Source organism: Myodes glareolus, chromosome 1 (assembly GCF_982192425.1).
Source record: "Myodes glareolus chromosome 1, mMyoGla1.1, whole genome shotgun sequence".
Lineage (NCBI taxonomy): Eukaryota > Metazoa > Chordata > Mammalia > Rodentia > Cricetidae > Myodes > Myodes glareolus.
The window spans coordinates 76,834,818-76,848,009 of NC_142026.1; the positions used below are offsets into that span (position 1 = coordinate 76,834,818).

Genomic DNA, 13,192 nt, shown 5'->3' on the forward strand with positions numbered 1-13,192 from the left:
AAGTCAGCTTTCTCCTTGTTCTTAGAGCAAGGCCACTTTTCTTGAGTTAGGCTATCTTTATCAGCCTGTACCAGGTGGTTGGCTGGGCTGAACTAACTGACCTTGTGCTCCGAATCTCCTGGGTGGGAGAGGGGAAGGCCACTATTTTCCTGAAAAAAACATTCTGCTAGGGGCTGGAGAGATGGCTCAGCGGTTAAGAGCATTGCCTGCTCTTCCAAAGGTCCTGAGTTCAATTCCCAGCAACCACATGGTGGCTCACAACCATCTGTAATGAGGTCTAGTGCCCTCTTCTGGCCTTCAGGCACACACAGAATATTGTATACATAATAAATAAATAAATAAATAAAAAACATTCTGCTAGGAAATTTCTTCTTGCCCCTTTGAGAATAAGGTGTGAGGGTTCCACAAGATCCACCTGCCTGAGGAACATTTCATATATGATTGATTGTTCAGAGAGCTCCTTTCTGAAAGGGCGTCTTTTTCTTAACCAATTTGTCAACCTACTGTAAAATATGCAGTTTCAGTAAGAATGAGATGGCTGTTAGGAGTCCTCCACTGATGGAGATCAGATTGGAGGTTCTTCTGAGCATCCGTACAATGATCATGAAACACAAAAGCCTCTGCAAGCTTTCTTGTCTTAAAGAACTTATGAGGGAGATATCTGTTATTGAATTTATTGCTCATGCATCAATCCTTATTATGTCTCATTGTGTTAATTTGCCAGAGAACCATTGCAAGCATAAGTACAGGAAGATCCTGGATCAAGAGAAGTGTACTGAGTGTACTGAGCTTGGCAAAAATCTTCATGAATCTTCCCAGTATACACCGTATGACACAAGTGATTCTGCAGAAAACTACAAAAACTACACATGTGTTAACCACAGGGTTGCTGCTACTGAATCATCCCACCTAGAGAGTCATAAGAGCATGCAGTCTGGAGAAGAACCTTGCAAACATAAAGACTGTGGCAATTCTTTAAATTTGTCTTCCACCATTAGTCAAAATGAAAGAGTCCAGACTGAAAAGAAAGAACACAAAGATTCAGAGGAAGATAAATCTTTTGACTCTAAATGTAAACCCTTGCTACAGCAGATCTGTAATGATGGGAAACCACACCAATGCAGAATATGTAAGAAATGCTTCTGGACCCACTCAGGTCTCAGGAGACATGAGATAAGTCATACTGGGGAGAAACCTTACAAGTGTAGGCTATGTGGTATGTGCTTTCATTATTCAAGAGCTTTAAAAAGACATCATTACAGAATCCACTCTGCAGAAAAACCTTACCAATGTAACAAGTGTGGGAAAGCCTTCTGTAGCTACTCATACCTCAGAAATCACCAGAAAATTCTGGAAGAGAGGCCTTATGAATGTAAGCAATGTTGTAGTTCCTTCTGTACTTTGTCACGTCTTGAAAACCATTACAGAACCCATGACAGAGAGAAAACTTACAAATGCAGTGAATGTGGCAAATCCCTTTATACCTCTAAAAGTCTTAAAAGACATCAGAGTGTTCATGCTACAGAAAAAGCTTATGAATGTAAAGAATGTGGAAAGTGCTTTTATGGGTTGTATCAGCTTAAGAACCATTACAGAACCCATGTCAGAGAGAGACCTTATACTTGTAATGATTGTGGCAAATACTTTATCCACCTGCAGCATCTGAGAACCCATCAGAAAGTTCATAAAGGGGAGAAACCTTACAAATGTAGTGAGTGTGACAAATCCTTTGTCCAGAAAGGCAGTCTTATAATCCACCAGAGAATTCATACAGGAGAGAGACCTTACAAATGTAATGAATGTGAGAAAATCTTTATCCAGAAAAACCATCTTATAGTTCATCAGAGAATACATACGAGCGACAGACCATACAAGTGTAATGACTGTGGCAAGTGCTTTATCCAGCTGCAGCATCTAAGAAAACATCAGAAAGTTCATACAGAAGAGAAATCTTACAAATGTAGTGAGTGTGACAAATCCTTTGTCCAGAAAGGCAGCCTTAGAATCCACCAGAGAATTCATACGGGAGAGAAGCCTTACAACTGTAGTGAATGTGACAAAGCCTTTACCTGCCTCTCTGGTCTTAGAAGTCATCAGAGAGTTCATACTAGGGAGAAAAGAGTCCCTGGTAAGTGATGTGCATGTGCTTTATGCAGGGCTTTCTCCTTAAAGGTACAGTAGGTTCCTCTGAAGAGAATCATTGTGAACATGGGGAACTTGTGACAGCCTTTATGGAATGCTCCAATCCAGAAAACCTCAGGAAATTATCCTGAGGAAAATTCTGAAAATTTGAAGGGGAAACTATTGTGAAGTTATTTTACCTGTTCAACTTTAAAAGCTTCATAATGAAGACCAAACGAAGAAGCCTGGAGAAAGGACTGTTGTGTAGCAATTTCCTAGAAACTGAGATATTCCATCCTGAAGGAAGCCGATTAAGAGACGAAAGAAGTACCACTAAATTTCTAAAGGAAATCCCTGAAATTGTGCAGATTCGGTAGACATAACACCATTGAAGAAAGTCGGAGTACTCATGTTGCCTAGAAGTCTCTATAACCAACTGAGCCACCAAAACAAGATTCTCTCTACCTTGTAGATATGGCTGCAGGCTTTCGTTTTGCATCTTTAAAAAAAAAAAAAAGGAGAAAATGATGATCTTTGTATTTTGGAATGTTAATACTGTGTATCTGAATCAAGAGTGATATGAGCAGCAATTTCTCAGAGACATGCCTATAATAGATGTCAATAGACTAAATCTCATTGCTGTGACATTAAAAACCAAGTAGACAAACAAATCTACTCACAAGAGTGTTGTAGGGGGGGGGGTTCTTGTTTGTCCCGGCTGCTGGGCTAGCTTACACCCAAAATAACCACGCAAAAACTGTATCAATTAAAACACTTCTTGGCCATTGGCTTTAATTTCTTATTGGCTAACTCTTACATATTAGTTTAACCCATCTCCATTAATCTGTGTATCGTGATGTGGCAGTGGCTTACCAGATATTCTAGCCAGAGTTCATCTCAGGTGGAGGATCCATGGCTTCTTTCTCTTTTTGCCCTTCTGCCTCCCAGCATTCAGTTCTGTTTTCTCTGCCTACTTAAGTTCTGCCCTATCAACTAGGCCAAGGCAGTTTCTTTATTCATTAACCAATGAAAGCAACACACACACAGAAGGAACTCCTACACCACAAGAGCATCAACTTTAGAACAAGACCAGTGACATATGTCTGCCATCTTCATTGCTCATTAGAGAATTAAATCTATTAATCTGCTCAAAGACAGGGCAAGTCTTTTTATATATACTTTTCAATATATTTCTCAGATTCTAGCAATAGGTTGCATATTTACATGTGTGCTTTCATGAGCCTTGTTTTGTAAAACTGGTGGGCCCCTGAAAGCTACATAATACTGAGGCCACATCAAGTGTCAAAATATCCAAAGATACATAAAGAAACTCTGTCTCAAAAAGCCAAAAAAAGAGAAAGAAAGAAAGAAAGAAAGAAAGAAAGAAAGAAAGAAAGAAAGAAAAGATTATGTCTAGCATCTGACAGATAGTCAAGGATATGCAAGATTACATCTGCTCCTTATTTTGTAATATGAATTTACCTGGGGAGGGGCTGTCTTCAGGATACTTGGTCTAGGGTGGGTTCACTGCCTAAACAAAAAAAAATGCTAATGACTTGATGTCTCAAAACGTTAAAGCAATTAACTGTTCAAGTTGTCCTTTGTATCATGTTAAAGAAGTCTTTTGCTGCATTTTCCTGCTTTTGTATTGGGTATAAAAGCATATGGAAAATTAAACATGGGTGATTTCAGTATTCACTGGAACTCCCCACCCCATACTCTTCTATGGTTTCTGTTTTATTATTTTTAAAGGTGTCCTCATATTCTTTACTTATATTTCTGATCCTATGCCCCTACCATGGCAAAATGGTATTTCGTCCAGGCTCATTCCCAACATGGTCTGTCATTGCAGATGGATCCACTGAAACACTACAAATTCCTCAGACTCCTCAGGCTCTAGGCCATCCAGGAAGTAACAGAGGGCTTGCAGAGGGTGAGGAGACAGGAAGTCATGAGAAATATAGCAAATCTCCAGTTGAAGGGAAAAAGAAGATGTTGATCCTATCATCAGAAGTCAAATCTGCCCACCTACGGTCAAATTAAGACTTGTGGCAGCAAAGGGGACAATATTCTATGAAACACACAGCCATATGTCACCTCAGAATCTTACTTAAGTATGCTTGCTGCTTTGACTTACACATCTGCAGCCTCTGAACACTTTAATCCAGCTCCTGTTATCTTTATTAATAATTGTATTTATGACTGGATCTTGGTACCATAATAGACTCATTCACTCATCTGAAAAAGTGACTGTGGTGGTTTGAAAGATAATCCCTCCCAAAGGAGTAGCACTATTAGGAAGTATGACCTTGGAGTATGTGTGGCTTGTTGGAGGAAGTGTATCACTGTGGGCACGGACTTTGAGGTCTCTTTTGCTCAAGCTTCACTCAATGTGACTGTCTACGTCCTGTTTCCTGTGGATCAACATGTAAGCAGATTCTTCTCTAGCATTATGTCTGTCTGTATGCTGCCATGCTCCCAAGCCATTATGATAATGGACTAAACCTCTGAACTATAAGCTACCACCTCAATTAAATGCTTTTCTTTATAAGAGGTGCTATGATTATGGTGTTTCTTCAGAAGAACAGAAGCCATAACTGAAACAGAGACTATAATTTTTCCTTAGGATTTTAATCATGTCCTATTTGTGTAGAACATCATAACGTTTGTATTCCCAGTCAGGTGGTGGTGGTGCTCGCCTTTAATCCTAACACTCAGAAGGCGGAGGCAGGCAGATCTCTGTGAATTTGAGGTCAGCCTGGTCTACAAGAGCTAGTTCTAGGACAACTAGGGCTGTTACACAGAGAAACCCTGTCACAAAAAAAGCAACCCCCCCCCAAAAAAACCAAACATTTGTATTCCCATTAGAAGGCAAGTATAGACTTATGTTTTGCCAGACATATATGGATCTGTTTTCAAACTATTCTTTGGACTCTTCTGATCTACATAAGAATGTAAACAATAGTACTAGACATAGTTTAGATCCTTTTTATTTCTATTTTTTATGAATATATCCCTGTTCTTTGGCCCAGGTACCATAGCAAAAAAAAAAAAAAAAAAAAAAAAAAGGAAAATTCAACATGGTAATTGTATGTTAATTGATTGTGGTCTTTAAGTAATAGTCAATATTGTAATTATAATCAATCAGTTCTGTGGCATGTTCATAATTACACTCTTTTTTACTCTGAATCCTTGAGATTAATAGCTTGGCATGATGGAGGCTGAACTCTCCATATACCTAAGGTTTAGTTTAATAATAAACTGGAACCTGAACCATGGCATATCTTGACAATTGCAGCAACATTAAATTCTATACAGAAGCGGTCTAGAAATTTTAGATACACCTGTTTCATTATTTTGCTTTAATAACTCCTTTCATGTAACTTCTGTGTAACGTTGCCCTGTATTTTCACTATAAGTAGCCATAACATTAACCTTACCCTGAATAGCATTGACAGTCAATTATAACATTATGGTTACCTGTAAATCTGACCAGGCCATAGGTAAAAGGGTCCCTTACAGGTATTATGATTCAAGTCCTTGATAGATTACTGGAAGGAGCACAATGTTTTATTGAATGGATTATTATTGTCATCATAGGAATGAATAATTGCCATTGTAACACTGTACAAAAATGGCAACACAGCTGGGTGGTGTTGGCACATATCTTTAATCCTAGTACTTGGAAGGCAGAGGCAGGTGGATCTCCGTTAGTTTGAGACTAACCTGGTCTACAGAAGCTAGTTTCAGGACAGTTGGGACCATATCATAGAGAAACCCTCTCTCAATAAATAAATAAATAAAATGACAACAGAATTCCCATAATTTATGGGTAAGGTAGACAAACATTGAGCAGATAGAATCAGAGGTAGGTGTTAAGTTGGGAGCTTAGGCCCCAGCTCCTTGCATCTATCCTTGCCCCCTGACCCTGAGAGTTAGCACTCTGGACTCCAAATCCCAGCAGGCCAGGTCCTGATCCCTCCCTGGGGAGGGGGGGTTCAAGATCACTCCCACAGAATATTTAAGTAAACTCCCAAAAGAGGAACGCATGGTCTCCTTTTCTTTCTCAGAGTGGTTGCATTTGCATGGCTTCCAGGTTTCCCCTTGGGGCTACCTGAGAGCACAGAACTCCCATTAAACCTGGATATCTCTTAATTTGGCTAGTTTTGATTTGGCTTGATTGGGATTTTCTGTTGGCGGAGAGCTTGCCTTAGGAAAATATTCCTAACAGCAGATGGTTAAATGTTTGGAAGGTCGGATGAGAAATGTGTAAAAACAAATGTCTGTGAGGTGTGATTGGAACTCTACTTCCTTTTGTATTAACCCCACAAATTTAAACCAACAAAATTTCACGTGGGAACAGATTAAATACCATTTACAAGATTTGTCAGGGAATTTAAGTTTGGATCTCAAACATTACAATAAGAAGCTTTCAATACATTTTCACATTGCTTATCAGGTATTTCTTATGAGGGTATGGATGATGGAATAGCTAAAACATTAAAAGAAATGCATCTCCAACATTAGTGGCAGAATATTAAACACAATGCTTTCACTAGTCTAATATTATCCATTATGTTTACTGAAAAATTAGATTTATCTATGACAATTAGATTTATCTATAAAATCTTAAATCAAATCCACCTTCTGTTGGGTGTTCTGTGTTGCATGAATTGGTAGAAGAAAGAGGTCATTCCCAGATGAATTTTTAGGCCTATGTGGCATCAGGAAGGTCCAGCCTATCTTGATGGACTTAAACACTCATAAAAAGGCATATTTATTGATTGTGATACAAAGTCATTTTTTTTGGATAAACTATTTCCTCACACCAAGGTTCCTAGTCTAATCTATATGTTTCTCTAAAGGAAAGCATCACAGCCCTGCTGCTTTTGTCCTTACTGTATATCCTTTTCCAGTACCCAATAATCCAAGAGCTTCAGGTGTGCCAGAAACATCTTGTGACCAAAATCATACAAAGACTGTAACATCCCCTCTGAAAAACAATTCTACAAATCACAGAAAACTACCACTGTTTTCCTTAGAAATCTGCAAGGTCAAAGTGCTTCTAGAAAACAACTCTTTACTCATGCTTACTCTGGATCCAGTGACTCTGCTAGAGTCTTACACTTTTGACAAACTGAGTTAAAAACTCAGACGGGGAAAATGGCTGGGCTGTGGTGGTGAGTGCCTTGGTGGATTTCTGTGTGAATTTTCTCTTGTGACCTCTGTTCCTCCATAACAAGGATTGTTCTTGAATGTGCTTTCATGCCCCTCCCATGTGTAGTAAGCAAGAGTGGATTTACTTCAGACTGTACATTGCTGTTTACTTTTGTTAATCAAAAACGTTTCTAAGGGGCTGGAGAGATGGCTCACAGGTTAAGAGCACTGGCTGCTCTTCCAGAGGACCCACGTTCAATTCCCAGCACCCACATGGCAGTTTAAAACTATCTGTAGCTCCAGCTCCAGGTGATTTGACACCATCAGACCAATGCACATACACTAAAATTAAATAATTTTTAAAAGTTCCCAAGTACAGGTTATGTAATTGTATATGGGTTACATCATGTGATCTTTGCTGATATGACCTTGCTTAACCCTCAGAATATAGATTTTATGTGATGCTCTGAATAAAGTTGGCTGCTGCATGAGACTTTAAGTTTGCCTCAGTTTTAGGCCCTGTTCTCTCAGGTTCACACTGTCAACTAGAGTGGTATCAACAGGACACATCCATCTGTTCTCACATTTCATTTTGTGAAGTTGAAATACACAATTTTCAATCCAGTGAAAAAAAATTTTGTTGCTGCTCATAGTGCTGACAATACTACTCAGCCTGAGTGTTGTCATGAGGGGAAAGCATCTTGAAGCCAGATAAAAACATCCTGATTTTTTTCTCTTAAATAGTCTTGTCTAGCTGGGGCCAATTTTCTTAAATGTCATTGTGTTGACTGTGAATGTGCATGCAACTTTAAATATTGTAAATATTATAAATTCATGTCAGTATTTTTTCATTTGTTTTTTTTTTTTTTTTTTGAGATAGGTTCTCTATCCGTGGCTGAAGTTGGAGATGCTGAGCTCCTGTCTTCTTTTGTTTTATATTCCTCTCTAGTGCTGGGATTAAAGGCGTGCATCACCACTGTCCAGCCTCTATGGCTAACAAGTGTGGCTGCTGGGATTAAAGGTGTGTGCCACCACTGCCTGGCCTGTATGGCTGACTAGTGTGGCTAACATTGCACTCTGATCTTCAGGAAAGCCTTATTTATTAAAATACAAATAAAATATCACTACAGGGATATCTCTTCTGTTCAGTTTTCTACATGTTTCTTCATGTATGGGACCATGCTACCTCTGTCCTTGTGCTTCTGCGGTATGGTGTGTGTCAAGTCCTGTGATACCACTAAGAGTTCTTTCTTCAGGTTAATTTTGAGAGTGCTTTCCCTGTGTCAGTGTGACTGTTTCCATATCACTTTTGTGAAAAATGTCAGTAGTTTACTGCTATGTATTGCCTTGATTCTGCCCTTTGCTGTTAGTGATATAACTATTTTCTGTAACATGAGGGGGCCTACTTGTTTGTGTTTTTTGTGCCTCCCAGTACCCCACAGCTGTTTAGTCCCAGAGAAAATCAACCACAGAGAACTCCATAAGTTATAATGCTGATTGGCCCATTAAGTCAGGCTACTTATTAGCTAACTCTCACATCTCGATTAACCCATTTTTCTGATCTATGTTAGCCATGTGGCTCAGTACCTTTTTCAGTGGGGCAGCTCACATCCTGCTGCTTCGGTGATCTGGGCAGGAGTGGGAGGAATCGGCTTCCTCCTCCCCAGAATTCTCCTGCTCTCCTTGGTCATTTCCACTTCCTGTCTGGTTTTCCCACCTACATCTCCTGCCTGGCCAATCAGCGTTTATTTAAAACATGATTGACAGAATACAGACAATTCTCCCGCACCAGTTTTCACCATGTGATGTGTCAGTTAGAATGTGTGCAATTCCATTTCCTGTGTACTCTATTTTTCTTTTTTGTCCCAGGTGCCTTAAAATTCTCATGATAGAAGTGAATCAACATTACCTAGCATTCTTCCTACATTTCTTTGGAAGCAAGTTGAATGGGTTAAATTTTTAATTTACTTTTCAAATTGTCATTATTGACATATAGGGAAACTAGTAATTTTATTTGCAGTGAGCTTTGTATTTTCAGTAGTTCTCAAAGCACTTATCAAGTCTAAGGTTTCCCCCATGATAACCGTGTGGCATTTCCTGTGTGACCTCAACATCATTAAAGTGGACTTTGAAATCTTGCTTTCCTACCCATTCTCTTTTCTATCCTTTGTGTTATTCAGATTTCTCTAGTCTACTCTTATGTCTCTCGATTCAGTGAGACTGAAGAGCACAGCACCTTCCTCTCCTTACAGTTTTCCTGCTAATGATGTTCGGTTTTTCTCTATATTGTTCTCTTGGCTCATGGGTGTCATGTGCCCTTTACTGTGTTGAGCCATGTTCTACTTCTTCCTAGTTCATTTAGGAGTTCATCACAGAATCTTGTTGAACTTTGTCTTAGTGTTTCCATTTCTCTCCTGGTGGATACAATTACTAGTAGTATTTCTTTCTCTTACCTCTAGTTAGAAATGGTGTGTCATTTTTGTGTGTTGGATACGGTCTGCTCCTCCTCAGCTCTCCTCTATTCATTTATTATTCCGTATATAAAATGTCTTATTTCCTATGTTCTCATTGATAGTTTTCCTCTAATTTTTCTATGGGTACTTTGCCTCTAATCATGAATTGTAGTGCTGCTTTGAGTGCATGAGTGCATGACCTATGTTGTTTCATAACATTTTCAAGTGAACTTCCTTCTCCATGAATTGTAGGACCAATGTTTCTGGGAACAGTATTGCTCACAGTTATTTTTTTTTAATATTTATTTATTTATTATGTATACAATATTCTGTCTGTGTGTATGCTTGAAGGCCAGAAGAGGGCACCAGATCTCATTACAGATGGTTGTGAGCCACCATGTGGTTGCCGGGAATTGAACTCAGGACCTTTGGAAGAGCAGGCAATGCTCTTAACCTCTGAGCCATCTCTCCAGCCCTGCTCACAGTTATTTTCTTTTACTACTTAAATATATCATTCCCTGCTCTCTCATCTGAGGGAATGTTTGTTATGATTATGGCACAAAGTGGGACCTTTAGTGGGTCCCATGTGGGTGAAAGACAATGCACCATGAAGATAGAGTTTGAGGGTGGAGTTTATTGAGAGAAGGGTAAGGGGGAGGGGAGAGAGAGAGAGAGAGAGACACAGAGGGAAGGGAGGGAAAGGGAAAAGAGAGAGGCAAAGACCAGCTTGCCTCTTCGGAGAAACAGGGCCAAGAGGGTGGGAGTAAGCAGGCTTGTCTCATTAAAAGGGACAGGGCACTGTCTGCCTTGTAGGCAGGCTTATCACAGGGTGTATGCACTGTGCCAGATTTCCAAGGGGGCACAACCAAAGTGTGCATGGATACTAACATTCCTCCCTTATATCTTATTAAAAAGATGAGGAGTTAGGCATGGGGGGGTTAAGGGAATGAGGGCTTCAATTCTCGAGACTGCTTCCTGCTTACCTCGGGTAGTGTTGACCATCTTTGGGGAACCTGAGAAAGCTGGGATGCTGCCACATACTGGGGTAGCTAGTTGTTGCACTACTGTCGAGGGTCTATGGAAATGTCTGGTGTCTCTTGGACCTGGCAAGGTCTTGGCAGAGCAGAGGATAAGGTTAAGTTTAGGTGGGAAAAAAATGTCATTAGGTGCTGGTGATTGAGGGGTAGGGTGTCAGGACCAGAGAAAGGTAGGGATGCTTAAGATCTTAGGGCATGGTAAGTGAGAGAGGGGTGCATCTGACCTGTTCAAGGTGAATCCTCCAAGTCGACCCCCTGGAACTTACAAGAATTTTTTGAGTTTGTGAAAGCATAAGTTTTAGACACATTAGTATTTCCACTGTTTCTAATCTGTTTTGAAATTTACATTGTATAAATGGCAGTATATGCCAGAAATGACTGTGACAGATGATTTTTGCACAATGAAAATATCTTTTAGGTCTATAGTTAGGAAACCACCAAAGGGAATTTAAAATCTTAAGCTTGAGGCTCTGATGATAGTGGTATAGTATGGTGTTTAGCACTCTGTCAGAGTTGGATTAGTAACTTATTAGGACTTTATTGATTAATGTTAAGACCATGAACAGTAGCATAATGAGGGAGATATCTGATAATGTGCCTTTGTACACCTTAAAACACTTTCTTATATCCTGAAACATTCCTAGATCCTCACAGCTTAAGCTGTGTACCTTAAAACACCTTTTATTTAAACACAGGAATGGTAAGAAGTTCTGCTGAAATCTGTTTTGTGAGTTTGTCCTCTTAAACTGGCAACCCCCCCAGCCGTCGAACTGCATGAAAGTTCTTGAGAAGGGTAAAGTCATACTGTAATTTGAAAAAAGTGGCACGTGAGAGACACCGTGATAAAGAGCTCGGGTGGAGGGGTTATTTATTGGGGGAAAGTAAATGGGAAAAGGGGGCAGAGTAGAGGGGAGACACGTCTTGGGACAGGAGTAGCAAGAGAGGGGGAAAGAGAGAGACAGAGACAGAGAAAGAGAGAGGCAGACAGATGGGAAGAGAAGCAGAAAAAGAGACAGGAAGAGAGATGGGAGGTGGGCAGACCCTTTAAAAAGGGAAGGTAGTGATTGTGCACAGGTGGTGCCTTTAAGTGGTTACAGCTGAGAATCTATAAAGTCAGGCCAGTACAGATGTTTTAATGCTAACAATGTTGATAAATTTACATTCTTTTCCTTTATTTGAGACACTTTAGCAAATTTAGAGGTCTAGTAACTTAAATCTGGAAGTCGCCATATTAGAAAATGTGGTGTAATTAACACAAAGTAATGGCATACTTATAGTCACCTGTTATAATCATATAAGGGAAAGACCTTGACCATGTGGTAATGTTAAAAGCAAACAGTGGATTCACCCATGTCTAAGAGAAGAAAGAGGGCTGGCAACTGGGAACCTGTGCTGGATAATTCAGAGATAATGCACTTGCATCAAGAACAGGAGATTTCCAGGGCGAGAGGTACATAGTCGTGAGTGTCAGGGGCCCTGCTGCCTTCTTTCTATGGCACAAGGCATTACCGTGATGCTCTTATGACGTGAAGGAAAAACACCGATACACATTAATACCCTCTTTTTATACATTCATAGTTTTCTTTAGTATTTGTTTATTTTTTGTGGTTTTCCTGTTTTGAATCACCTCCTTATTATGATCTCTGGTTAGAACAGATAAGTCCTGGAGGCTGGAGAGATGGCTCAGAGGTTAAGAGCACTGCCTGCTCTTCCAAAGGTCCTGAGTTCAATTACCAGCAACCACATGGTGGCACACAACCATCTGTAATGGGGTCTGGTGCCCTCTTCTGGCCTGCAGGCATACACACAGACAGAATATTGTATACAAAATAAATAAATAAAATTAAAAAAAAACAGATAAGTCCTTTTTTTGTTGTTATGGATGTATATTAAGGGCTTTTAATGTCACTTTGAGGGCCAGCCCACACCAAATGAAGGCTACTGTGTTTAACAGAATGTCTAGATTTGGCACAGTATAACCTTATGAATATCCTATTTTGAAGGTTTTCATGAAACGTTTTATGGATGGGGCATTCTTGCACGCAAGGGAAATGTTAGGAATTAGATTGATTTTGTTCCTCGCAGGCTACACCCACTTCCTCTGAGATAGATCTCAGGAGCCTCTTGGCAATTGGCAAGTTCATAAAAACTACAGCCTGCCGTGGGGAGAGGCAGAGTGCCGGATTCTGGCTGGCCTTGCACTTGAGGACCACAGTAGTTCATCAAGAACTCCACACTTAAATGCAGGCTGCTCTTCTGACTTCAGTCCAATGAGGTCACACTGGAGGTCGTTGAGTCAAAGCTGAGTCCGAGTTCAGCAACAGCTTCTTATGCATACCGTGTTGCTTCCCTGTCTTACAAAGAAGTCAGAGTGACAAATATTTTGAGGGTCTACGTTAAGCTTGCTGAACAGAGCCAGCTAAT

The 13,192-nt window shown here is 40.0% G+C and overlaps 1 protein-coding gene across 1 annotated transcript in view; it reads left to right on the forward strand.

Annotated features, from left to right (window-relative positions):
- The first annotated feature begins 534 nt into the window (after window positions 1-534).
- Window positions 535-13,192, forward strand: part of LOC148123489 (uncharacterized) — a 29,129-nt gene continuing 16,471 nt past the window's right edge. The window contains exons 1-2 of the mRNA XM_087896738.1: window positions 535-1,319; window positions 1,401-2,128. Coding sequence (XP_087752864.1) covers window positions 535-1,319; window positions 1,401-2,128 — 1,513 coding nt within the window. The remainder of the gene's footprint in view (window positions 1,320-1,400; window positions 2,129-13,192) is intronic.